Source organism: Phaseolus vulgaris, chromosome 11 (genome assembly GCF_051622355.1).
Source record: "Phaseolus vulgaris cultivar YP4 chromosome 11, ASM5162235v1, whole genome shotgun sequence".
Lineage (NCBI taxonomy): Eukaryota > Viridiplantae > Streptophyta > Magnoliopsida > Fabales > Fabaceae > Phaseolus > Phaseolus vulgaris.
The window spans coordinates 50,383,490-50,410,938 of record NC_143508.1 but is presented as its reverse complement, the minus strand read 5'-3'; the positions used below and the strand labels follow the sequence as shown (position 1 = coordinate 50,410,938).

The window sequence follows — 27,449 nt, the reverse complement described above, 5'->3', positions numbered from 1 at the left end:
ATCCAGATATCACTTTCTGTTTTCTCATTTTCAGGCATAACCTAACCAGAGATTTCGCCTTGTCAGAAAACGATGACAGACGCCGTGGCCGATTCACGCAACAATGCGGCGGTGCAAGCCACCAACGACGACGCATCCGCCAGTAAATTGTAAGGGCACCTCCTCAATTAATAATTACACATTGGACTTATTTTTCTTATCATGCAATTGTTGCTGTTTCGAAATCAACTATGATGTTTTTTTTTGCCTTTTTAGTTTACTGATTAGCTATTTGGGATTTTCATTCTTCACCATGATAGGGATTAGGGAATAACATTCTTGAGTTGTTGTTTCATGTGTTTTTTTTTTTTTTTTTTATTTCAATACCTTTTTTTTTTGCTTCCCCATTTTAGTAGATTAGGAATAGGGTAATGTTTGGATAAACTTTCCCTTACAAGCTAAAATGAACTTCTGCAACTCAATTTTTTGGAGAAGTTGGCGAGAGAACTTTAACAGAAGTTAAGTGTACAGGTTGATGTAGCTTATTGGGGTTGGGGAAACTTATTACATTCTGCTGTCTTATTTTCTTCTCCTACATGTGCTTATGTATAATTTATCCAAACAGAGCCTATATCTAGAAGCTGCAGTGTTTGTTGGCTTGCGCTCATGGTGAATTATCCCAACAGGGCCTAGGTTTGTCTAGAAGCTGCAATGTTTGTTGACATGCAACATAGGCAATAGTTAGATAGTGGTTATAAGTTATATACCCCCCTTTTTTAAGACACTGTCCTAAGTATGATTCTGCAAGCCCTCTTAAGTAGCTTTCTAAAGAAAATGAGATATTTATTTATTTTTGTTTAGTGTATGGGAATTGCTTCATTCTCGTAATTGATGACTTTGTCTTTTTAGGTCATTTACTAGTTCTAAATTTTTAATGTATACTGATACACCTTAGTTTCTATGGAGCTTTCTCTTAAAGATGGCTTGTCAAGGGATGATGCAATGGAAAAGTTGCATTTTTTACCTGTGAAAATGAATATTGCAGGAGGTTAAGTTACAGGGTCCCTATAGCATAAGCACTAATGAAGGAAAATCTTGTCCCAGTATTGGAATTCTCTATGGTCGGGGAAACTGCTTTGGGTTTTTGATGAAATATAACAATGTATTGCATGTAAAGTGAATGTTATTTATTCATGACATGGTTTTGAGGAAACACTGGAAGGATAAATTACTTTTATCGGAGTGAGTGTGAAATTTTATATAATGAAACAAACACAATGAAACACATATTTTCTCTGTTTATTTTATTTTCAAATGCTATTATGTCAGACCATCTGAATTGTTATTGATAACAGCTTGGTTTAATTTTAAATGATATAATATTATGGTTACAGTGTCATCTATTTATTGTTTTACAAATATTGTAGACCGGAGAAGAAACTGTGTAGAGTTTGAAACTTCGTGTGTAAGAAGTCAGTCATCTATTTTTTTAAAAATATTATAGAAAACCAATTGAAAATATATGTGCTATGGGTTTCAAAATTGAAAATGGGTCTAAATTTTACATGGACTTTGATCCATAATAGCAATATGATTAGATCTACCTATCCTTTCTGCGTACTGGAAAAAGTCCTGTCCCACATCACAAACCTTATCAAAATCCATGTAACATTGATTCCGATTATGTTGGTATTATTCTCACCCTTTTTTAGTCATAAATTTTCATCTTGTACTCAGTTTTCGTCTGAGTTCTAATGAATTATAGTTGTTATTATTCTTATATAGTGACTATTTGCTCTCTACAAACTGCTGTAGGTCATGTGTAAAAAAGGGCTACATGAAAGATGATTATGTTCATTTATTTGTGAGAAGGCCTGTGAGGAGATCTCCAATTATTAATCGGGGTAGGATTTAGCTTCTTTAAGTAATTTACTTGTTTAAGTACCCATCCTTCAAGTTGTTAGTTTATTGATGCATTTGAATTGTTTGAGTATGAAGGTTACTTTGCTCGTTGGGCTGCTATTAGGAAACTTCTCTATCAGTTTCTTGATGTTGAGAAGAAGGCAGATGGAGAGGCCCCAATAAAGAAGCAGATATTATCACTTGGAGCAGGCTTTGACACAATGTATTTTCAGTTGCAGGTGCCTGGCTTTCCTTGTGATTTGTACTGTGTATGTTGTACTTAAAAATTAATCAGGTTCTGACTTTTAAACTATAGGTTAGCTGTCCTTTTGGTGCCTTGTGGGTTAAGTGATGGTTTGGATTGAACTAATATTGATCCAATGCTTTTGCATTTAAATATTAGAGATTTTTTTTTTTACTTTGTGTTTTAAAGGACGTGAAGGCACTTTAGATTTCATTATTGTTGGTGCTCTTGCGCTAACTTGCTAGCTTTTAATGGTGGGTTCCCCAAGTGCTTATAATAATTACCTTGTACTTTACTTACACAAGACATAGACGTTGTGAGCATGAGTTATTCTTAATCTTGAGTTCTCATGCCACAGATTTGTTTTGGCTGAATATTTTTTTTGTTCTTTTGTGTGGAATGTATTTTCCTTTCAGAACTGTGTAGGTTAGTTAGACCAGTGTATTTTGAGAAAAATAAAATAGACGATGAATGCGGAAAAGTATGAATATGGTTGAATGACTAGTTAAATCACTAATTACCTTTTAATAAATTTCAAGGCCTTTGGACTTGTCTTTTCAGTATAATTTGAATTTGAATTAATGAGTGGTCGAATATTCTAATACAAGAATATGTAAGCAATATTCTATAGTCTATCCATGCCTTGTGAATTCTCCATGTCCATCTCTTATTCTTTTCCATCTGTTTCATGCTAGTTTTGGGCAAGGTTGCTGAAGTGCTGTACATATTGTAAAATGAGCTCATGCTTCACCTAGTTTTTAGTGTATATTTTTTATATAGTAATATGTGTGCAAAAAATACTTTATTTGTACCTAATTTAATCTGTTGTATAAGCATCTTAAAGTTTCTGTGTTTCCTATTATTTTAATAACTTGTGTAGAGTTATTGTTGTGTGGTAGTGAAGAAGAAGAATCCTTTCTTCTTTCACCCATGCACATCCAAGATGCAAAAATTTATTTGTATGCAACTTCATTGGATGCTTAAGCTGTTTTACAGTAGCCTCCATGTGACTCAGGTTGTGGATGGAAATTGTGAAATGTTGTAGTTTGTTACTCATTATCATTATTTCCATTTTTTCCTGGCAACCTGTTTGCTTAGCTTCACTAAACTAGTTTTCTGCTAATGTACAGTCATGTCATAACTTAAAAATTGTTTCATGGCAGGACGAGGGGAAAGCACCAGATTTGTATGTAGAAGTGGATTTTAAGGAGGTAGAAACTTGAATATCTTTCAAATTTTTAGTTTCTATGCAACATATATTTCTAGTTGATTTGGGTTCTGAGTGGGATTGTTCACATGTATTTTGTCTAGAAACTCATGCATAGATACTGTCTGTTTTGACTAAATTCATATCTAATTGTAAAATGAAGAGAGAATGATTTATATATTTTTTAAATTGTAAGTTTTTAACTGTCACCATTGTATTTGTAATCTAGGTAACTAGTAAAAAGGCAGCTCTTATCGAGACTTGCAGTCAATTGAGGAATAAACTTGGTGAAACAGCAACCATATCAAGAGGTAAGCAATGCTGAATATGATACTTTATATGGAAGGAACATCTCCGATAATTTGTATTCTCTTATTGTGGTGATGTCCTTTTCTTTTGTGGTAGCGCATGGTGCTGAAGTGTCAATATAAATTAAGAGTTATAAAATTCACACCCTTTAAAGTTTTCAAACCCTAGACATTTCTATGGCCCTTCAAATCTCTATATTAAAATTGCAATAGAAAATATTCATGGATGAACCAAAAGTTCTAATTCAGAAGGTTGAGGAACTTTGATTTGGTCCCCAAGCTTAATCTTAGAACTACAAAGTACAAACATCGAAAAACTGTCTCAGAGTTTGAGGGTATAATCAACATAGTTTTTTCATTATGATTTTTGGTAACATCAATACTGAAAGATAAAATTCATGATTACTTCTAATTAGATCTGATGCGTGCATCTCTCATTTTCTGCCAGAGAAAGGAGAAGTGATCAGTGCTCAATATAAACTAGTCCCTGCAGATTTGCGTGATGTACAACAATTAAATGATATTATATCTGTTGCTGCTATGGATCCAAGGTATGTATTGGGAGTCAGCTCTGTCTTTGCCTCTCTGTCACAGTTGGGAAATTCTATTACTTTACAATATAATTTATAATTTGTTTGAAGGTATTAGCCCCTTCTTTGGAAATAATAAAAAGGTTTTTGGAATCTGAAAAGTTTAAATAAAAAAGGTTATGAAGTGTGTTGTGCTGACAAAATGTCCTGTTACTTTGTTTTTCTTTAATGAATTTTGTCTCTTGTTATTTTTATGAAAAACAATGCTTCGGAATTTTATAGTTGGAGAGAAATATTGTATTTAATCATACAAATTTGTGACATTTCTAAATGCCTTTGCCATTGATATCAATGAAAGTTTGTTAATATAAACACGAAGAGTATATATGATCTACAAGTTTTAAAATTGACAATGACTTTGAAGATAATGCTTCTGAGTTTTATAATTGGAAATCAATGCTGTGTCCCTTCACAATGATTATCTATTTGAGAAAACGGAAAAGAACCAGAGAGGAACCAAGTTCATCCATAAAAATTCTTAATTTTCACTTTCTTTTTATAGTTTTGTGCTAAACTTGTGATATAAATGTAGGTGTTACTTTTTATGCTGAGGGATTTGATACTAATTTAGTAATTTGTTGTTTTTTTTACCTAATTTGCATTTTTGTGTGTATGTGTGTAGTTTAGTTGTAATTTCAGTTAATACTCACATTTTTCATGACCAAGGAATGATAAATTGATTCATTCTGTTATTGTTATCAGTCTGCCAACTTTTATAATTTCAGAATGTGTTCTGATCTACTTGGATCCAGATTCTAGTCGTAGAATTGTTGGTTGGGCTTCTCAAACGTTTTCTACTGCAATATTTTTTCTTTATGAGCAGGTAACAGCCTTCATAATTTCATATTCTATTACGACTGATACTTTCATGGGAATGAAGTAGGATCTTTTTTGCGTGTATGGTACGTTCTTAACAGATCCTCCCTGATGATGCTTTTGGGCAGCAGATGATAAGAAATTTGGAGGTATGGATATACTATGTATTTCAGGTTAAAATTGATTAATTTTAGTCTACCTTGATATGTCTCCTCCCAAAAGTGGAATTCTTTTCTCTATCTAGCACTACAAATGTACTTTGCACTTTTCCCCCTCTAATTGCAGTTATGTTGCTTTTGTAGTTATAAGGGTGCAATTAGTGGTAGCAAGCTGGAGTACCTTTTTTTTTTCAATTTTGGTTCTATTTTTTACCCTGAAATGGATAGATTTGCAATAAATTGCACAGTATAGGTAGATTTGAAATAAGTTGCCAGCATGGGTAAATTGTATTTTAAAACACGACTAAAGAAGTCATGTTTCGAATTAAAAGTATAATTATTAATTAAAAGTATCTTTGATGTGTATTAAACTATAATTATTAATTAAAAGTATCTTTGATGTGTATGAAACTGTAGTTATCAAATAAAATGTGTATAAAACTATAATATAATTTGTCTTTTCTGTTTTGCATCAGTCTCGAGGTTGTGCTCTGTTGGGTATTTACGATACACCAACTTTACATGCGAAGGAAAAATTATTTCTGGACCAGGGATGGCAGGTATATTTGTAACTTTTGCAAGAAAATATATCTTTGGTGTTTGTTTCTTCTAAAACATGATGTAGTCTTAATGTGTATTTATTCTCTACCATTAACATATTAACATTCTTTCTGTTTGTTTTTGTGTGGGCATCAGAAATCTGTTGCATGGGACATGCAGAGAGTTTACAATGATTTTATTGATGCTCAAGAGAGACGCAGGTACTCTGTTGAATAGAACCCGGGAGCCTGTGTATTATTAGATTTACAAAAGCTGTATTTGCTGTGTTTTGTTCCTAGAGGCAATTAACTAACTAATAGTTGATACTCGATACATGGTCCTCTTGTCATTTCTGGTCCAATACTGAATGGATTTTTCAGGTGTGTGCTTATATGTATTTATCTATTTTATTCAGTAAGCATTAAATATAAAGAAATACTAGGAGCCTAGTAATACACTCTCTAACACATTCTTTTGAACACTTTCTTGGTTGAAATTTATTGGAAATTGCATAGTTTGGTGGATCCCACAACTTATTTAATAACCCTCCTGATTTTGTAGTCCAATAAATTTTAGCCTATAAGAGAGAGTGTTTCTGACACTGCTCTTAAATATAGGATCCAATTGCCAAGTATGGGATTCTAGTGTGTGGTGTGGTTCCTATCAATTTAGAATTTCCAATTACAACAACTAGCTTTTGTTGTGGTGTGGTTCTCCCTAGGTTCCTATCAATTTGTATTGGACCCTTCCATCATGTCTCTTAGCTTCAAATAAGTAGTGCCAGTAGTAATGTTGGCATTGCAGTGTTTGCCAGCAATCCCACAATGGAAGTATATTCTATTCTAGTGTTGGTGAATGTATTGCATATCACATTGAAATTATATGGATTTAGAGTGAGAAGGAAAAGAGAGAATAGAGACAACAAACAACAACAAACCTGATCGCTTGGTAAGTCAGTTACATGCAATGCATGACACTGTTGGGCTCAGTTGTCATTTATAATGTGATGCAAAATACAATACATTCACACTTAAAGTAATTATAGACTTCCAATCTTAATAAAATCAAAGAAGGAAATAAATATGGAAATATAATACGGAATGACTTCCAATCTTAATTAAATCAAATAAGTAAATAAATGTGGAAATAATGAAATATGGAAATGACTTCTAAAAGGTAATCTAAGATGCTCAAATATTCTAATACAATACTGATGTTGTGAGATATTTCCTGTATATTCTAAATTTACTTTGGTATTGTGCTGTTATTTGGCTATTTCCATTTGTAATATTTTTCTTTTCCATTACTGCTTTGATTGACAATCAAACAAATCAGTATGGTTGGTGGGAATACAAATGAGAACATTGAGGTGGGGAGAATTCAAAATCATTATTGGATTCAAACAAATAGCTTTTCTTTGACAAATCTCACACTGATTTAGTAATGATATATATTAAACACTCTTAAAAATTGGAAATCGTTGCAAATAAAAACAATGAAATAATAGAGTTATACACTTGGAAAACATCATCTTTACGTACATGAACAAATAGAGTATTTCATCTTGGTCTATTAATGTGAAAGTCATGGTGTACAAACATAATAGAAGATGGCAACCAAATTTCATGAGGGGGAAACGGTGGTGGTCCTCCATTAGCTTTGCTTGAGTAGGCATCTGGACTGCAGTAGTTGCTTTTTCTTCTTACTTTCATTTCCTGGCTTTATTACGGAGGTCCTTTGTCTGGCCTTTTATTCCCATTAAGATTTTAACCCCTATAATGTTCCACCAATATCTTACGATTGAGCCATTTGATTTCTATTATGTACTAAAGTATATGTCTTCATACAAAAAGGCAGTTTTTTCCTGATTGTTAACCTGTTGTTTTTGTAAATTATGTCAAAATAAACTAATTTTTTTATTCTTTACTGTTAGGATTGAACGGCTGGAGTTGTTTGATGAATTTGAAGAGTGGTACATGATGCAGGTGACTCCATTTTTTTTATTCCTGTTGTTAGGTGCTATAAAACTGTTATAAATTTTGCTGGGGCTCTGAAGGACAGGACTAGACCAGAGTTGATTTGCTCTCTTTTGAGGTGGGGGTGTGAGTTGCGGTTGTCCTCGTGTCTTCTATCTAGGAATTGATTGAATAAATTCAGAGTAGAAAACCCTTGTCCATAGTGTCTTTCTCCACCCCTTTAGTTTCTTCTGGCACCCCATAGCTGTAGTGTGCCTTTAGTAAAATACCTTTGTCCATTACCTAAATAAAAGACCCCACTCCTTTCGAAACACGTCAAAGACCTTCCAGATTGCATGTTCCGTAACAGTCTATTTGGAAATACATTCTGATGTTTTAGAAAGTTTGTAATTATTGTCTTAGTAAGGGTTTACGGATCTAGTAATATGGAATGAATTTTCCAAATCTATATTATGGATCAGATCAGACAATCCAGAACATTTCCAGATTGCAAAGTTTGGAATATAGTTTCGAATTGTTGGGATGTTATGACATAGACACTTTGATAATTTTGTATGTTGTGGCACTGGTAGAAGGAAGTATGGGGGAGCATGAAGAAATTCCCTAAAGTGAAATGTATGATGTGATCACTAGCCCGGTTTAATGCAAGCAATTGGTGACATGACCCACAGTCAAAACATGCTTTGTTATCAAAAGTCAAGAGTTTCTCTTTTATTTCTTCCACTACTATCTGAATTTTCTTTCTGTACTATTGATTTTCAGGAGCACTACTGTGTGGCTTATGCAATCAATGATGGCATGGTATGATCTTGATCATTTTTTGTTCGGTCATACGTACCAAATTGGTATAGGTTTCTTAATTAGTATGAGAAAATAAATCGATTCAATCAATCTACAAATTAAATATACAAGTGGCTATTTTTTGTAACATTTTAAGTGGATTGAATTTGGAGGCCTAGTTATTTGTAGCTTAGCATCTTCTGGCTATTTTAGAATATGATGATGAAATGACAAGCTATGGATGTGGAAAAAGTTTATTTTTTCTTTTTTTTTTTCTTTGGGAGCTAATATGAAAATATAATATGATGTGATGAGTAAGAGTAAATTTATTGCATTTCTCCTATTTCTTGATGTATTATGGAAGTTTAGAGGGACAAGCAGTGGATAAGAATTTATTGTCTGGTCTGGTTTTCTTCCATTATGCAGGGTCTTTTTGGGGATTTTGGTTTCGTTGATGACAAGAGTGAGCTTCCTGCATGATGAGGCACGAGGGTACTCTCTATGGCATATATATTATATTATATTTTTCTTCCTTGTTGCCATATGTGGTTGGAAGTTTTGTAACTGTTAATACAGGAATCATGTGCCAGCTCATTCAGTTGGAGATGTTTGGTAAAAAAGTTTCTCAGAAATTTGTTATATATTGTATCAGAATATAGCCCAATGATTATACATGTGTTCCAAGAGATTATTTTAATATTTTACTATAGATTATTCTTATTTTTTTAGAGGTTGGAATAATAATGAGTACATATATAATCAGTTATTGTCATGTAGAAGTTATATGTTTAAATATGTCAAGTGAAAAGTTGTTTTAAGATAAACTATTTTTGAAAGGATTAATTAAAATATCAATATCTTTATAGTAAAATTATAAAAAGAAGATATGAATTTATTTGAAGTACTTGATTTTGTGGAATAAAAAATAGATAAAAAAGGTTAACTAAATGTAATCTATTAAATTTTAATCATAATTTGTTTTTAATCTTAAAAAAAAACCTTTATTAAGATGCATTAGAGTACTAAATATGCTTTGACTAGAAAAGATTATAAGAGTTTTATAATTGAATAAATTTTGCTTAGAAAAGATGTTAAGGCTTTGTAAAAAATATGATAAGAGCCATTTAAATTTGTAGGAAAACATTTGTGACTCATGTAAACTCAAGTCTTCATTTGTTGGATTCTGTATCATGACTTAGTTTTCTTAAAAAAGACTTGTTTGTATTCCTTAATGTTATGTTTATTTGATTTGGTTTATAAGTCACTTGCTTAGTTTGATTTGTTTTGCTACATCAACTAAAAAGGATGTTTCTGTAGTGATGGAACATATCTGGAGAATTTCTGATTCCCCAAAGTGATGGAACATATCTGTAGTTGATGCGAGGTCAATTAGTTCTTCAAATTTAGTTGGTTTATTGTTTCTTTATTCTTTTAGAGAAGCAAGATTATTCTCCTCTATATCGTTTACATAACTTTATAAATTATAGGGATATAATAGTTCTATACTTTCGGATAACATTATAAGGAAATAATAGGTCTATACTTCTGGTATGAAATATAATTCTTTATCACAATTTGGGAATGAAAAACATATTTTTACCTTTTTTTCAAATGTCGGCCAAACTCTAACTGAATCATCTAATCCATGGGTTAAACAAGATTGAAATGTTGGTCGAGTTGTAATATTTGTGATATTGTTTTTTTTCTTCAATACAATTATTTACTACTTTTAATGTGTAGGTTGACACATTGACTAGAATGTTCAATAATGTGTAAATGCTTAATTTATTTGTCCTATTATATTGGTTGGCACTTTGATTTTCAACTACTATCTTTAAAATATCACTTCCTATTAGATATAATCAATATACATTCATTATATTACCATAAAGATGTAAATAAATGAGGAGAACAAAACATACTTAAAAAAAAGTCAACCTACCAATCCATAATCCATGAGTTAAATCAAGTTACAAAATTTAATTTTTTAACTTTTATCTTAACTTATATTAAGCCAACTTATACGAGAGATTTTCAGTTTGACAATCTAGTACCCTTATATCAATAAAAATGAATACACGAACCCTTTCATTGATGAGAGGAATGTCAATAAAATTATTTAAAATTATAACATATTAGTAAGAAAAAGAATCTATTGATACAAATCTATTTAAAGTGCACTAAAAATATTTAAATCACCATTTTGCTCATTTTATTTAAAAAAAAACTAAAAAGGGACATGTTACATTGGGTAATTAGAAGAAGGAGTAATGAGAAGAAAGAAAACTATTGTAGTGACAAGTATGTTATTTGTATAAGTATAAATTGGTTTTGTAAAGGACTAATTTTTTAGGACAATTTAACCTTTACTTAAAATTTTCTCTACATTTTTTTCATTCATGCCTCTCAAATGTGAGATTTTGTTTTAATAAATCAAGTCTATTGTCATTAGCATCAACAATTTTTTGATTGGGAAGAAAAAAACAATTTGATCTATATTTTTAGTAATTTAATAATACTATAAATTTCTTTCTTACCTATATTAATACCAAATGGGTTCCTAAGTCAAACAAATGAAGTAAAGTGTCTTACATGAGTAATATTGGGTGACTAAGGACATATTTTTCTTATAGAATATATATTTTTCTTATATTTTGCACACATTTTAACGTAAAATCTTTTGCTTACATTAATTTGGGTGCATATCCCAATTCCCAATCACATTCGATAGTTGAGAATCAATTTTATTTTATTTAATCATTAAAAAAATTGCCATACAAACATAAACTAGCACGCATAAGCTTGGGATTGAATGAAACAATACCATATAATATAGAATTTGGATTCTCATATACTTGAATATACAACAATTTTAATATAGCCCATGCTTAAATAAAACTTTAACATATTTATAGAAGAAAAAATAAAAAAACTTTTTCATGAATTAAAATTAATTTATAAACTAGTTAGTTTTGTTAGATAATTAGGTCAGTTCTTTGTGTTTTTAAAATTTGTTTTTTAATTTGTATGAAAAATAATATTACTTAAGCAAAAAAGTTATTTATTCTCCTGGAAATATTTTTAAGAAGTAATTAAAAAAGACGGATACAACAATTTTATAAATTTAACTGTTAAAAGATTACTTTATTGGATGAAGATAGGTTTAATACACTCCATGCTGCTATATTTAACATTAATCTTTATCTTGCTCCACCTAAATTACTTTTTGTAAGAAAATGCATGAAGTCTTGATTAATATTTAAATAAAATTATAAGCATTTTCACAAAAATAAAATTAATATATATATAAGCTAAAAATAATTTAAAAGAATAATATAAATATTTAGATACGTGAAAAGCCTCACATAATTTAATAATTAAACCCTAAATATAAAAGTTTATATATATTCCATTAATAAATCTAGATATATTTTGAAGATAAAATGGTTATAAAAACTATAAAATAACTAATGAATTATTAGTTTGGGTACAGTTTTTTTTTAATATTTTCTATCTTATTTTATTTTTTGATATAAGTTTTGTTAGACACATTTATATTCTTACTTTAGAATTGTCTCATGCAATGTTATCAATTATAAGATTAAACAAGCTTTGGGTAGATTGTTCATATTGTTTTATTTTTAGTATTCAAAGAAAATAAGTGAAAGTTTTCTGAAGAAAAGAAAAGAAAAGAAAAAAAATGATTATTTTTTAACAGAATTTACAAAATATGCTATAAATTATGATGCTAAGTGTAATTCTTATTCCACACTCTAAAAATCTTAGTTTTTTTTTGAAGTATTGAACCAAAAACTTTATCTAAATCAATCTCAATTGAGCATCTTAGGAGTAGTTTTTACTGTCAGTGCTTTATGCATTACCAAAGCTGCATTATGCAGTCACATAGGTTGGGCAATGAGAGAAAACCTCTAACAAGGAAGATGCCAACACAAAGAAAAGCTTCAAGATATATATATATATATATAACAATTCTTCCTCTTTTTCACCATAAAGAGACAAATTTACTTGCATCTCAAGCATATGATATGCTTTATTTCATTCACATATACCATTTCTTTAAAGTGTGAGAGCATCTATACAGATAACTGGAATCTCTCTTTTCCTTTATTTTCAACAAGAATTTGGTGGTTGAGCACATAACTTCAACATCAAAAGTTGGCAATGTTTAACTTCTACATTCATGTGTGCAAACAACTAAGTACACAACAGATCAAAAAAATTGAAAACCCACAAAAGCATTTCTTCAAGTGAATGCTGCAAAATTTTCTAATCTGGTTTCTTCTATATGTAAGGAAAGACATTTTTCTGATATGATCAAGTGGGTGTGTTTGGATTTCAATCTGATCACTTTTTTCAACTTGGTTCAACATTATGCATTGGAAAGTGGAATTCTTCACACTGAGTATTTAGATTAACCAAGTTACAACAACAAAACAACTATTGAAATTGGCTAAAATAAAAATTTTCTCACTTTTTAGTATTTGTTTTTGTTGTTGTTGAAATGGGTTATTAAAAGGGACAGATATGTGCATCATAGTCAATTGCATTTACACTGGTGTGATCATAATTGGTAAACTCTGCTGATCAAGTATCCTTCAGTCACACTGAATCACCTAATTTTAGCAGACTCATTAAAAATAGTGCATAGCAAATGGAAAAACAAAAATAGAAGAGAGAATTAGATGAATTTCCTGAAATTTTTTGTCTTGGAGAAGCAACAATAAGTAAACTTATATATCCTAGTAGCTGTTAGAAGAACTTGTTAAAAGCAGAGAGAATGAAGAAAGTATATTATATAGTAATATTATACAGTTGCTGTTCATATAAGTGGAGCAAAAGAATTAACAAAGATTCTCTCACATGCTCCTTGCTTGAAGCTTCCTTTAATCAAGCAAATTAATCACACCTACCCTATAAATGGATGATTGCATGGACAACTCTCCTCATTAACACCAATTCTTCTCATTCTCTTCAATGGAGTGGCTTCTGCAATTCCTCAATTTCCTCTTCTTAGCTTCTCTTCTCATCAGCACCACAGCAATTTCAGATCAAACTCCAAAGGTTTACACACATTTCCCCTCTAGCTTGTCATGTTCAGTTTTTGTATGCCAGATTCACCAAAGCTTCTCTTGTTCTCTGCAGCCTTATGTTGTTTATATGGGAAATTCATCACCAAACAGCAAAAGGGTACAAGGCCAAATACCAGAATCAGATCATCTGCAACTACTTTCATCAGTTATTCCAAGGTTCATCATCTACTTTACCTCACTTCAATCTATATATATATATATATAACCATGATCACAAGAGAAATCAAAATCAAAATCAATTGAACTTATTGAATGGATTTCTCTTCCATTTTCTCAGTGAAGAAAGTGAGAGGATAGCTCTAATCCACCATTTCAGTCATGCCTTCAGTGGATTCTCTGCCATGCTTACAGAGAGTGAAGCTTCTGCACTGTCTGGTATGTTCTTGTCTTCTAGCTCCTTTTCCCTTTTGTCTGCTGCAAAATTCTTAACTTGATTCTTTGACTTTTCTAATGTTTAGTTGTCAATTTACCTCTTTTTTATGGTGATTATTATTTGGGGTTAATCACTAGAAAAAAAATCATTAATTTTACAATATGGTTTTCTTGCTTAAAGCAAAATCAATATAGCACTTATTGTGTGGTTGGAAATGAATTTTGGTGTCCTTTTGTCTATGATTGTTACTGTGAACTAATAATTTTGTTCACCAACCTTAACTACACTCACAATGATGTAAAATACATTTTAATAATAATAATAATAATAATAAAATAAAAAACAGATGGATAATAACTATATTTGGTAACTAAAATTAATTAAAAAAATAATGTAAAAGTAAAGAACATTAAATTAATGGTTCCAAAATAGAGATCTGAACTTAAGTGAGTTGCCTTGTGGGACATGTGGCACTCTTTCCTATGTTTTTGTAAATATTTTATAATTTTTTTTTTTGTAATTCAATATTTCATGTACATAAAAAAATGTACTTGTCGATGAATCTTTGGCTTTGTACTTTCAATTTCCACGTAGACATATAATTTATATTAATAATTGATATTGTGAAATTCTACACTGATTTAATTTTGATATAATTAATGTTCTTTTTGATAATTTTCATTATATAATGCAGCCACACATTTTTTAATTAGCATTACTTTATTAGAAGTGGGAATTTTGTAATTTTTTTTATCGAATTTGTAATATTAAAAATAATTATAATACAAAGTTCTGATTAATATTTTATTTTCTTATATCTTTATAAACGCACCTTTGAAAATATGGTTGACTCCACACTATCAATGTCTTGAAACTAATAAGAATTTTAAATCTAGATTTTAATTTCTTTTCAAGATTTTAACAAAAAGGATTTAATTAAAATGGACTAATAGTAGATAAGATTTTTTTTTTGTACTTTCATTTAATTGTGAAATATTATATAATTAAAAACTATTAAAGTTATCATAATTATTCTAGAAAAAAGCAATATTTTATTAACTTACAGTGAAAATTTTGCACTTTATTAAAACTAAATTCTTAATTTTTTAAATCTTTTGTATAGTAAAAAATTAGGAGGCTTTGAGAGCAATGGATTTTGGCAATCAATTGCTCTATTTATAGACGATGTTTCATACACAATTGTTTTTCCATGACATTTTACAAAATCAAGATAAATATATTTTATATTTCTGAATCTATAGTAGTTCTATCACTTTTATTGATAAATAATTTGATATAGGAATTCAATAATATTAGTGGGTAAATAAAAAATTTTGAATAAAAAATTTGTTATTTTAATTAATATTGATAATTTTAATCTTCTATTAAACTATTTTATAAATAATTTTCTCTGTACAACCAACTTCCACTTTAATTCTATTAAGTATATTATACACTAGTAACTAAGCTATGAGTTAAGTTAGAAAATCATTTTTTTAGTTGAAAATCTTCCTAACCCATAGAGGGAAAAACGTTGAATTAGATTGACCATAATAATTATAATAAAACATGTTTAAAGTATTACTAATAAGTTAACTTACCATATAAATAAAAATGTAAACTACTAATTATAAAATAAATTTAATAATATAATAACTTTTTAAACTAGTTTTTCCAAAAATGTTCACATTTATTCAATATACATGTATCACTAAATAATAGAGAGATCCAATTCAAACATAATTGGATTGAACATATTAAATAAAAAAATTAATAATCTTATTTCTGAATTATTTCATATCTTATTATATAATTTAGTATTTATACTTTAATTTAAAATATTTTATTTTGAATTTAGTTAAATCTAGAATTACTTTATAAAATACTTAAAATATGTAAATTGTATATATATAAATTATTTTCGAAATTTTTTTTACAGTTTGCAAATAAATCCTTATTTATTTTATGGACCAGTCTTAAAAATTAGAATCTATTAAACATGGACATTCTACAGATAAATCTTCATAATGTGATTGCACATATATTCATTACAACATAATACTATCAAAATGATAATAATTTTTAATTTTTCATTCTTAAATTTCAAAGACATAATAATTATGGAGGAATTTAATGACAAGGTTGTGTTAGAATTTATATTTTTTTAGAGGATTTTTTATACTATATTTTAAAAATATATTGATTTTGATATTTTAAAATATATTAAAAATTGAACAAGAAACAGGTGGCGATGGTGTGGTGTCAGTGTTCCCCGATCCAGTGCTTGAGTTGCACACAACACGATCTTGGGATTTCTTGGAATCAGATTTGGGAATGAAGCTTTCCAAAACCCTAATCCAACACTCTTCATCTGACACCATTATTGCTGTCATAGACACAGGTAATTGTTTTTTCAATTCACCTAATATTCTGCTTTCTGTTCTTGCTTTGCCATTTTCAAATGTGAATATCCTAATTCAAATTCTATTTTATTTTTGGTAAAATTTATTTTTAAATTCCTGTTTTGGTGTGTCCAATAATTTTATATCATTTAAAAATTAAGATAAAAATTAATTTGTGAAATGTAATAATTTATAAAATTAAAAAATATAGAAAAAAAAAATAATTGAACATAATATTGAATGTCCACTTAAATTTGTGATTTGTAATAGATTTCATATAATAATAATGTTGTCTTGTAGAAAATATATTATTAGTATTTAATTATAAATATTAAATGTAGATTTAGTTATGTTCTAGCCGGCTGATGCCGGTTGGATTCAAGAGAGTTCCTATCTAAAGTATCTTTGCTTGGGTGTTGAATCGAGTTAGGGACGCTTTGGGATGAAGGGGGCTCCACATGTTGATCACGATCACGTCAGTCATATAATTTTGTATCAATATAGGGTTCAAAATCACTTACCTTTATCCGAGGTCTTAAACCCCTCCTATAAACATTCATTCAACAACTTTCATCTACCAGAATATTGTTTCAACAATAAAAGTATAATTTCAACAACTGGAATATAATTTCAACAGCTAGAATATAATTTCAACACTAGAACATTCCGTACACCTTTATTTTCGGGTGCTATGCCACATCATTCTTAACAACTTTTATTTATTTTTAAAAGATATATGCTTTAATTAATTAAGCCATTCCTTCTATTATTTTTACTCTAATTATCTTTTTCGTATAAATTATCAAACATCTGGACCGACCTCGTAACATACCATTGAGTCCATACCTATCCCAAGTCGAGTTGAGTATAACTTTATCTAACTGAACTTACTATGCTTATGTGTTTGGGTCGAGAACCCGAGTTCTGGGAGTAATTCAATTAATCTATTTGAAACATTTTTCATCCATTTAATTGGATAGTAAAAAAAATTCAATTTCAATTGAAAATTAAATTCATTCGGTTAAACTGTAGATGAATCATACAAGTTTGTAGATCCTCAATATCCAATTGCATTAATGTAACTATAATTAAAATTTTACAATTAAGGAACTTATTTAACTTTTTTCAAAAATTATATTACCAATATTAATTACTATGGCACTTTGTTAAAGAAAGAACAAACTTTAGGATGAAAATTTACTATAGCATTGAAGAGAATTTAGAAGTCTTTTAATATAGGTTAATTTGAGAATTACTTTTAGACCAACAAATCTGCAAAACTTTTTTTTATATTAAATATTTTTCCTACTACCATTAATAAAAAAATTAACTACACATTGTCTTAGTTAAAAGAAAAACAAAAGTAAATGGAACTTTTGTAGTAAAGGGATTTCTAGCATAGATAAGGTTATGTTTTATTACTTTCTTTATTATCCTCAAAGGTTAATTTAAGTGCATTCCAACTAGATTTGGCTCATTATGTGGCATTACTTGACAACACTCATTTTCTTGCACCACTTTATTGTACTTACTCAAATAAATAAATCAATTTAGAAGAAAAACTCACCTAATCTTCACATGCAATTTATAGTGTTATTATCAATTTATAGTCCCTCATCCAAAAAAGACAAAATGTGAGAAAATAATTACTTTATAAATATATTTACAGACTAAAATTTTGTTTTAAAAAATGAAACTTCATTAGATCTTTATTCAATCAATTCACCTTCTTTGTTTATTAACCCTTCTGAAAACATAAAAAATAATATAATCTTAGGTTATTAATCATTAGAAAGAAAACCACAAGAACTTGTTTCCTATAGTTAAAGTCAATGATGATCCTAAAAGCTTCATTGATATCAATTTAAAGTTTTTTTGGTGAATAAATTAATTTGAAGTTTAAGATTAGATATTACATTTACAAAGGACCATTACCTAACCACAGTCTTTCCCAAAAGTTTATAATGAAAGAGATTGGTCACAGTGAAAGTGAACTGTGCCTTCAGACAAGCCTTACTTTCAATGTTAATGCCTTGTTTGTTTTGTCTGATAAAGTCACCCCAACCTCATTTGTTTTCTATGAAACTCACAAAATACTCAATAAATAATCAAGAAAATATGTTTTGATTTAAAGTTATCTTTTCATAAATATGTTGTGAAATAATCAAGAAAATCAGGAAATGCTGGAAGAAACAATTTTATGAAAAATATCCAGTGAAAAACCCAAATGTGACATTAGAGTGTTGAATATCATACCATAGTTGAAGCATGAGATGGACCCAAAACAAATGGTCCTCTCATGTGAAACTGCTTTGTCACTACTCAATGCAACTTTTTAGGCCATTCACCAGTCTAGTCTTGTGGTTGAACCCTATTGACAGTTGCAGCATCAACATCTATTGTGTGGAAATGGCAAATCATTGTGCCCCACAACTAGCTGTTATGATTAATACCCCATATACATATATATATATATATATGTATATATATGTATATATATTTTAAGAGAGAAAAGCAAGCACAATAACTTCTCAGTTTCTACCTAGCTCAATTTATAACAACTGAGACCTTCAATGGCTTTTCTTGGTATAGTGTATCCTATGGAGATCCTGTAAGAAGTGTGTTTCTGTATTTTAAGTATATGTTTCTGTATTTTATGTATAGGATGTGAGATTGGTTCTTTAATGCTCAAGGAAAAATTAGAGTTAAGAAGTGGAATTTTGGACTAAATCAATCTTATAAAATTGGTTTAAAGTCTATTTTCTAATATGATATCAGAATCATTTAAAACTTATTCTAATAAGAGTTTGTTGGACACTGTCGTGCCATCCGCTATCGGACGGTTACCGTATCATCTCTAACATATATTTTCACGTACGAGTTGGTAGCCTCGACATGAGAGAAGTGTGTTGAAGATCACACATCAACTAAATATTAAGATATTTTATCAACTAAATATTAAGATATTTTATCCTTAAGTGATGCAAACTTCACTTTATAAATTGGTTTTATAAGGTTGAATTAGGTTTAATGTTCACTTTTTTTAACTTTTAGAAAATGAAAATGGTAATTAGAGATGTAATTAGCTTTTTCTCTGATTACTCTTCCTTTATTTTTCAACCCTAACAAAAAAAACCAACTTCTTTCTTATATTTTTTTGTTCTTTTCTGTGTCATGGATCTTTTTAATCTACTGTAAGTTAATTTTGTTTTTGGTAGTGTAATTACTGTTATTGTGATTATTGCTAATCAAAGATTAAACTATAAATGAAACATTTAGGAACTATTTTAAAGAATGCTAAAGAGACTTGAAAACATCCTTACACAACACATAAAGCTAACCTTTGTTTATCTAACACCATAGATTGCATTATGCAAACAAACTTCTAGAAGTTTAGTGTAGAAAAAACCATGAGGTTTAGAAGTTAAAAGTTAAACAATGTTCATTTTGAAAACTTTTCAAGATACTGCATTCAATTTCCTGCTGCATAACAACCAACAGAAATTGTTAAAACCTGAGGCACACAGAACTTTACATTAGTGGCACCACTCCCCAGAAACCCTTTTCTTCCCCAATTGAATGATCAAGCTAGAGTGTGAAGTGTGAAAGAAACCACTTTTTTTCGGTTGCTTCATACCCTGGCTTTGGCATTGAAACCCTTTTGAAAAGAAGCCAGAGGAGAGGGCCTTTATAAAAGAACTGACCAAATTCCCCACAATAGCATAAAAAACATTAAAGGGAAATTTCTCACACTTTTTTTGGTTTTTGTCTAGGGAACTTCACTAAAAATTTGTCCTAGCTTCTATTGCTTAATTGTGGGACCCTTCTTGGTGTTCCTTTAAGTTCAGAGCCACAGGCATGAAAGTGTAAAGTTGAAACAGCACAGAGATGCAATAAGCTGGCACTTCTTAATATTCTCAACTTAATCTTATGAGGGTTTACTGTCACTTTGATTTAACAAGAGATTCTTGTTTAAATTTTAATTACAAAAGTATTAAATGACTTTTTGTGAAAATAGTCTCTTAAATAATGTGTACGAGTTGGGTGTTGGATACAGTGAAATGTCCAATTTAAAGATATTTTTTTATATCTAACAATTTTATTATGATTACAACACAATTTTTTTAAAAAAAATAGAGTGATATTCTAAAAGCTCAAAATTATGATATAAAATTTTATTATGATCATAAAAAAATAAATATTTTTAAATCAGTCATGGAAAACATCTTTATGTCATAAAGAAAAAACTCAATCTACTTATTTACATAATAATATAATAATATAATATAATATATAGTGTCTCTATATCCTATATTATAGAGATTATGTGAGTGTCTGTGCTGCATACAAAAATAATATACATTAATAGTATAAACAATTTTAACTTTTACTTTCATTGTCATTTTCAATATAAAACTTTTATGTCCATAGTACAATAAAATCAATCTCTATATCCATTTTGCTTTTTTATCTTGTAAACTATTAATAAGGACTTTAGTTTAATTGATTGCAAAGTGTGTGACTAGTTATGAAATCTGATTTCTCATTGTTAGAAATGTAAACCGGGGGGTGTTGTAGCAAGTTATTGAAGGGAAGGAAGAGATAAAAAAAATACAAACAACAGTATTCTAAAATGGATAGATCTTCTTCAACATCAGGTGTGCATATATTATGTTCACACTGGGATATGTGACAAAATTTTAGTGTAGTGTACAAAAGACAAGGTGGATCAACAGTAATTGGTTAATGAACAAGTGAAAATGCATGTACAATTATTGTTCTAAATTAGAGTATAATCATGTTGAACAATTCATAACTTAAAAATGCAATCAGCATCTGGATTTCATGTGTTACTCTCAATGAACAACTTTCCTCTCCTAAAATAGAAAACCCTTCAAAAACTAAATTCATTACTGATCCATGAACTACAAGGACCTTAGTGTAGAGTTTGCATGTTACATATTATGGACAATTATGTTTGACTATTATTCAACCATTTGGTGGTATGGGTATGTAGAGTTCGAAGGATGTCTGTAGTTCAGGTGTTGAACAGGTTGATCTTGACCACTGTAAAGTTCGAAGGATGTCTGTAGTTCAGGTGTTGAACAGGTTGATCTTGACCACTGTAAATTAGGTATTAAGTAGATTCTTGGTCACAAGGTTGAAACATTCTTGAAGTGTTTGTATAAAGTTCAGATGTTGAGCAGGTTGACTTTGACAACCGTAAGTTAGGTATTGTCTTGGTCATTTTCTGTATAAGAGTTGAAATATCATTAAAGTGTTTGTATAAAGTTGGACACCATAAGTGTTTAATTTAATTTTTTTTATTCTTTTCTGATAAAAGAAAATAAAATTCAACCATTTTATGCCTTTGTCTGTTCTGCTTCAGGGATATGGCCAGAGTCTCCAAGTTTCAGAGATGAGGGTATAGGGGAGATCCCTGCAAGATGGAAAGGAGTTTGCATGGAGAGTCATGATTTCAAGAAATCCAATTGCAATAGGTATCATTCATTCTCTTACAAATGTTTTTCATAAAGAAATGCTCATATCTATTTATAAGGTCTTTAGTAATCATAGTCTAGCACTGACAAAATTGCTAATTGATGATCATATGTTACACTTAATAAAACTGCAGAAAATTGATTGGTGCAAGATACTACAATATTCAAGCTGCACCAGGTAGCAACCAGACTCATATAGAAGCAACAAAAGATTCCCCAAGAGATTCTGTTGGACATGGGACTCACACTGCATCAATAGCAGCAGGTGTTTATGTCAACAATGCCAGTTATTATGGTTTAGCACCAGGCACAGCAAGAGGTGGTTCACCTTCTGCTAGGATTGCTGCTTATAGAACATGCTCAGAAGAAGGATGCTCTGGTGCCACCATTTTAAAGGCTATTGATGATGCTGTAAACGATGGAGTAGATGTAATCTCAATCTCCATTGGACTCAGCTCACTATTTCAAGCAGACTTTTTGAGTGATCCTATAGCCATTGGAGCATTTCATGCAGAACAAATGGGGGTCATGGTGGTGTGCTCAGCTGGCAATGATGGCCCTGATCCTTTCACAGTTGTGAATTCTGCTCCATGGATATTTACCATTGCAGCTTCTAATATTGACAGGAACTTCCAATCAACTATTGTCCTTGGAAATGGAAAATACTTCCAAGTAGGTTTCTTGATCTCTTCTTCCAAGCAAAAAGAAGAAGATTTATTACCAAGAATGATTTCTTATTTTCACCCCCTCTGTGTTTTCAGGGTTCAGGCATTAACTTCTCAAATCTTACTCATTCAAAGATGCATAGCCTTGTCTTTGCAGAGCAAGTAGCTGCCAAATTTGCCCCTGCATCGGAAGCTAGGTACCTAATTGTGATTTATGAAGTTATTTTTCATCCTTTTAAGCCTAAAATAGCTAAGAGTTATCATTTCATATCTTCTAATTTCCATGGTCATTTTTTTATCGTCAAGAGATTGTAAAAATTGCATTAGTACACTCAAATGAGATGCATAGAAATTTAACACTGATGTTACTATTCATGTACATTACTAGTACATTATACCAGCAGGCAATGACCTTTACTAAAGCAACAAACATTGATACTGCACATATGTTATATAGTAGAATAGTATCACTAATAGCAGTTAAATTCAGATGTTAGGGTTTAAAGATCCCACCTTAGAAGTTATGTTAATTGTTCTTGAAATGCAGGAACTGTTATCCTGGATCACTAGATTACAGCAAAATTGCTGGCAACATTGTTGTTTGTGCTAATGATGATCCAACTGTCTCAAGGAGAATCAAGAAGCTAGTGGTACAAGATGGAAGAGCCTTAGGGTTGATACTCATTGATGAGGACAACAAAGATGTTCCCTTTGATGCAGGTGTGTTTCCCTTCACTGAGGTTGGCAATCTTGAAGGGCATCAGATCCTACAATACATAAACTCTACCAAGTAAGCATCATCAGCCTTAACATTTGTTGATTAGTGATTTAAGGTAACTTTTCCCATGTTGTATGTGTTGGGAAGTCTCATATAGCCTGTTTCAATTTTGGGATGCAGCTTATATATCTATTGGACCCTTTTATTTAATGCCAATTGGTTTAAGATGAAATCTGACACTATATACAAACAAGAGGGAATAGAAGCAATAAAGTGATGATAGAAAATGTATAATGCATGTAGTGAGGTGGTTTGTCTAAACAGCTTTCAATGAAGAACAAATAGTAATTTAAGACACACATATTTATGTTCATAAATGTAAATGATGAAAAATAATCATGGCTCCATTACAGGAACCCAACTGCAACAATTCTTCCAACAGCAGAAGTTGCTAGATATAAGCCTTCACCAATTGTTGCATCTTTCTCATCCAGAGGTCCTTCAAGCCTTACAGAAAACATTCTCAAGGTATTTTTCTTCCCTGTGTTGTTTCATGCACTTTTCATTTTATCCTTGAAATTGAATCACATAAGAATCTTGAGAAAAATGCATTCACTGTTTCTTTTACATTATTGGCAAATTTCTTGTCCAGCCTGATATCATGGCTCCAGGAATTGGCATTTTGGCTGCTATGATTCCTAAAAGCACTGAGCCAGGAAGTGTTCCAATTGGGAAAAAACCATCCTTGTTTGGCATAAAATCTGGTACATCTATGGCTTGCCCTCATGTGACAGGTGCAGCAGCATTCATTAAATCAGTACACCAAAATTGGACTCCTTCAATGGTCAAATCAGCATTGATGACAACAGGTACTACACCAAACACCCTCTTCTAGGCTTATTCATCTTTGTGAGCACAATTGAAAAATTTGTTCCTTTGTATATTTCTTCTTTTCAAAAGCTTTGGCACTTGAACAGAACACTTGTTCATCTTTGTTGCTGTTTGTTCCTATTCCATTGTTCAGCTACAAATTACAACAACTTGAGGAAGCCTCTTACTAACAGCTCAAACTACATTGCTGACCCACATGAAATTGGAGTTGGGGAAATTAATCCACTCAGAGCTCTTCACCCTGGCCTAGTTTTTGAAACAACCATGGAAGACTATCTCAGATTCCTTTGTTATTTTGGCTATTCACAGAACAAGGTAAGGTCAATGTCTAAGACCAACTTTAATTGCCCCAAGAACTCCTCTGAAGACCTTGTCTCCAACATCAATTATCCATCAGTATCTATAAGCACACTTAAAAGGCAACAAAAACCAAAAGTGATTACAAGAACAGTTACCAATGTTGGATCCCTTAATGCCACATACACTGCAAAAGTGAGATCACCTGAGGGGTTGGTTGTGAAGGTCATCCCCAATAAACTTGTGTTTTCTGAGGGTGTTCAAAGAATTACCTACAAAATCTCCTTCTATGGCAAGGAGGCCAATGGTGGATACAATTTTGGATCTCTAACATGGCTTGATGGTCACCATTATGTTCATACAGTGTTTGCAGTCAAAGTTGAATAGTTTTTCACACACATAGAGCTATTTGAACAGGTCACAGAAAATGTAACTACATGATTGTGGTATTCTTTTGCCTAACTTTATATTGTATACAGAAATGAGCTCCATACAAAAAGTATAAATTTCTCTGAGATATTAATATTATTAACTTGTGATTTTTGTTTACCTGTTGTTGCATTATAATGAACCTACAATAATGGAAACTTTGTTATTTTGTCTTGCTATTTCTTGTGTCAGAACAAACACTTGGCAATTAGCATTTCTTCCGATTTCTAAAGAATAAAAGCACACAGAAATAATCATCCTGGAATTAATCTCCCAAGTTGCATGTTAATAATTGTATAAAAGAAAACATGTATCAAAAAATGGGATTGGGGTAAAATCACTGTAATTTATTTTATCTTTTTTAAATTTTAGATTGACTAATTTTACTAAAATACACTAATGTTTGTATGTGCAGCGTGGATGAGAGTAAAATTATTTTAACAAGTGACAGGTATTATGATAAAAGATTTGAAAAAAACTTCTGGATTAAAGTTAAAAAGACTTTCAGATTATGTAATCCGGAAACTAATCATGCATTTTAATAAAGGCTTTCGAATTATGTAATTTGGAAGTTAATTATGAATTTAAAAAAATACTTTCGAATTATGTAATCCAAAATATTACAGAGGAATGTTTTTAGAAATACGAAAAATTTATGGAGATGAGAGAAGAAGATACGGAAGTGCAGGAAGAAACAGTCCTTTTCAAGTTGAACTGATGAAACATTGTACATGATTTACAATTAGATTTAACAATTATTTCCTATATATATAAAACATTGTATGACTTATAGTAATCAATTGAGAGTTGCAAGTTCACTAAGAAATTTTTGAGTTGTAATATCTGTGATAGTGATTTTTTTTTATGAAGGTAGATTGAAATTAATTAACATTTCGATTGAATCACGTTAAATTTAAATTTTCTGTGTTTTCTTTTACATTATCTTGTTTAACCATCCAATTATTCTTGTGGATTCTTTGTTATCGTTTTTACCATTTGTGTTGGTAGACAGTCTAGTGAATTTTTTTAACTATTCCTTTAAACTATGTAATAATTTACTTAGAAATTTACAATTTCTTTTTTTAACATTTTATAATGAAGTGTTTAAGAAAATTATATATACTTTTAAAAAAAAGTACAAACTGAAGATAAATTATTGAATATTATTGAAAAGTGAGAATAATATATTAGAAAAAATAAGGGTGGTAATATATTAACACCGTGAACCGTAAAAGCATAGACTTCACATTTTAATAAACTAATATTTTATTTTATTTTTTAATTTAAAATATTATTATAAACAGTATTAAATATATGTATTTTACTGTTCACAGTGTGAAAATTAAACTTTTCTCAAACAAAAAAAATCACAGCTCTTAATATACATTACAAAATAAAAATAAAAAATAAAATTACATTTGTAAGTGTACTACCACTACTGAAAATCACGGAGAATTTGATGATCGCTTTTCACGCTAATATTGGAAAGTAAGCACTTTTACATACCCATCAAGATCAACTTTACTTTTAATAATTGAGACAGAGGTGTTTCTTTTTGCACCCCTATATTTTTCTTCCCGCACCTTTACATTTTTTTGAAATATCTAATAAATTTGTATTGACTAGTCTTGCATTCTATGCATGCTATTATTTTTTGTCTCAACTTGGTTCTATGTGAACCATTTTGATCCACTTTAAAAAAATAAAAATAATTTTCACTAAAGGAAAATCATTAAATATAAACAAATTTTAGAAATAAAAAATAATTAATTACTATATTGACTAAATTAGATACCATTTTAGAGATAAAAAAATTATTGGTATCTAAAATAGTTTATATTATTAAAAAAAATTATACATTAATTTCCAAATTAGTATCTAATTAGCTATCAATGTTTTAGCTACCAACAATTGGTTTCTATACAACATCATGATTTCTACGTTGCCTTCTACCTCTTTAGGCCCTTTACAAACTAATTTTTCTACCATAATGGTTGTCCACAACTATGCTTCACCTAACCATATTTACCACCTCTTATGTAACAAAATTGTAGCTTCTATTAATCTTTTTACCTTCCAACAAAACCCTTCCAATATTCATCCTTCCAACCCTACCCAACATCAGGATATTACCAAACTTTTACAAACATATTACACAATTTTTCCCATCCTCACAACCTACCCCCTCATTGACCTTATAATCATCACATTCCTTTCCTTCCCTAATCCTCCCTAGTCAATATCAAGCCATACCATTATCCACATGCTCATAAAGAAACTAAGACATCTCTCATTCAGGAAATGCTAGAAGAAGGCATCATCTGCCCCAACAACTGTCCCTTCTCATCTCCTGTCATCCTAATAAAAAAATGACACTTGGCGGTTTTGCATGGACTATAGAGCACTAAACGTTATCACAATGAAAGATTGCTTCCATATTCCCACAATTAATGTGTTATTGGATGAATTAAATGTTGTTAAAGTGTTCACTAAGCTAGATCTTTGCTCAGGGTACCATCAGATAAGAATAGACCCTAAGGATTTCCACAAAACAACTTTTAG

At 30.2% G+C, this 27,449-nt stretch overlaps 2 protein-coding genes across 7 annotated transcripts; both read left to right on the top strand.

Annotated features, from left to right (window-relative positions):
* LOC137817927 (leucine carboxyl methyltransferase 1 homolog) lies at positions 1-9,197 on the top strand. Of its 3 annotated transcripts, XM_068621154.2 has the most exons (13): positions 1-149; positions 1,795-1,883; positions 1,978-2,120; positions 3,289-3,336; positions 3,562-3,643; positions 4,089-4,191; positions 4,933-5,053; positions 5,148-5,195; positions 5,681-5,764; positions 5,901-5,965; positions 7,678-7,729; positions 8,483-8,521; positions 8,927-9,197. In XM_068621154.2, the coding sequence occupies exons 1-13, from the start codon at positions 73-75 to the stop codon at positions 8,978-8,980; spliced, it is 1,005 nt and encodes a 334-aa protein (XP_068477255.1). In that variant the 5' UTR covers positions 1-72; the 3' UTR covers positions 8,981-9,197. The 3 variants fall into 3 exon arrangements, 1 of the variants encoding a protein (XP_068477255.1); XR_016517261.1 differs by lacking the exon at positions 4,933-5,053; XR_016517262.1 differs by lacking the exon at positions 4,933-5,053 and having other exon boundaries at positions 5,054-5,195.
* Positions 9,198-13,060: 3,863 nt separating this feature from the next.
* LOC137817912 (CO(2)-response secreted protease) lies at positions 13,061-25,007 on the top strand. Of its 4 annotated transcripts, none has more exons than XM_068621149.2 (11): positions 13,061-13,582; positions 13,664-13,767; positions 13,889-13,986; positions 16,230-16,385; positions 21,776-21,887; positions 22,022-22,559; positions 22,649-22,749; positions 23,100-23,342; positions 23,684-23,798; positions 23,923-24,139; positions 24,295-25,007. In XM_068621149.2, the coding sequence occupies exons 1-11, from the start codon at positions 13,496-13,498 to the stop codon at positions 24,843-24,845; spliced, it is 2,322 nt and encodes a 773-aa protein (XP_068477250.1). In that variant the 5' UTR covers positions 13,061-13,495; the 3' UTR covers positions 24,846-25,007. The 4 variants fall into 4 exon arrangements, with proteins under 4 accessions (XP_068477250.1, XP_068477246.1, XP_068477243.1 ...); XM_068621145.2 differs by having other exon boundaries at positions 13,363-13,582; positions 16,224-16,385; XM_068621142.2 differs by having other exon boundaries at positions 13,363-13,767.
* Positions 25,008-27,449: the final 2,442 nt, after the last annotated feature.

Bases quoted from the DNA above. Each gene is read 5' to 3' on its own strand.
- LOC137817912 (XM_068621139.2), top strand. From the start codon at position 13,496: ATGGAGTGGCTTCTGCAATTCCTCAATTTCCTCTTCTTAGCTTCTCTT. The intron at 13,768-13,888 runs GTTCATCATCTA...CCATTTTCTCAG, and splicing joins CTTTCATCAGTTATTCCAAG to TGAAGAAAGTGAGAGGATAG. The intron at 16,386-21,775 runs GTAATTGTTTTT...GTTCTGCTTCAG, and splicing joins TATTGCTGTCATAGACACAG to GGATATGGCCAGAGTCTCCA.
- LOC137817927 (XM_068621154.2), top strand. From the start codon at position 73: ATGACAGACGCCGTGGCCGATTCACGCAACAATGCGGCGGTGCAAGCC. The intron at 5,765-5,900 runs GTATATTTGTAA...TGTGGGCATCAG, and splicing joins TTCTGGACCAGGGATGGCAG to AAATCTGTTGCATGGGACAT. The intron at 5,966-7,677 runs GTACTCTGTTGA...CTTTACTGTTAG, and splicing joins GATGCTCAAGAGAGACGCAG to GATTGAACGGCTGGAGTTGT.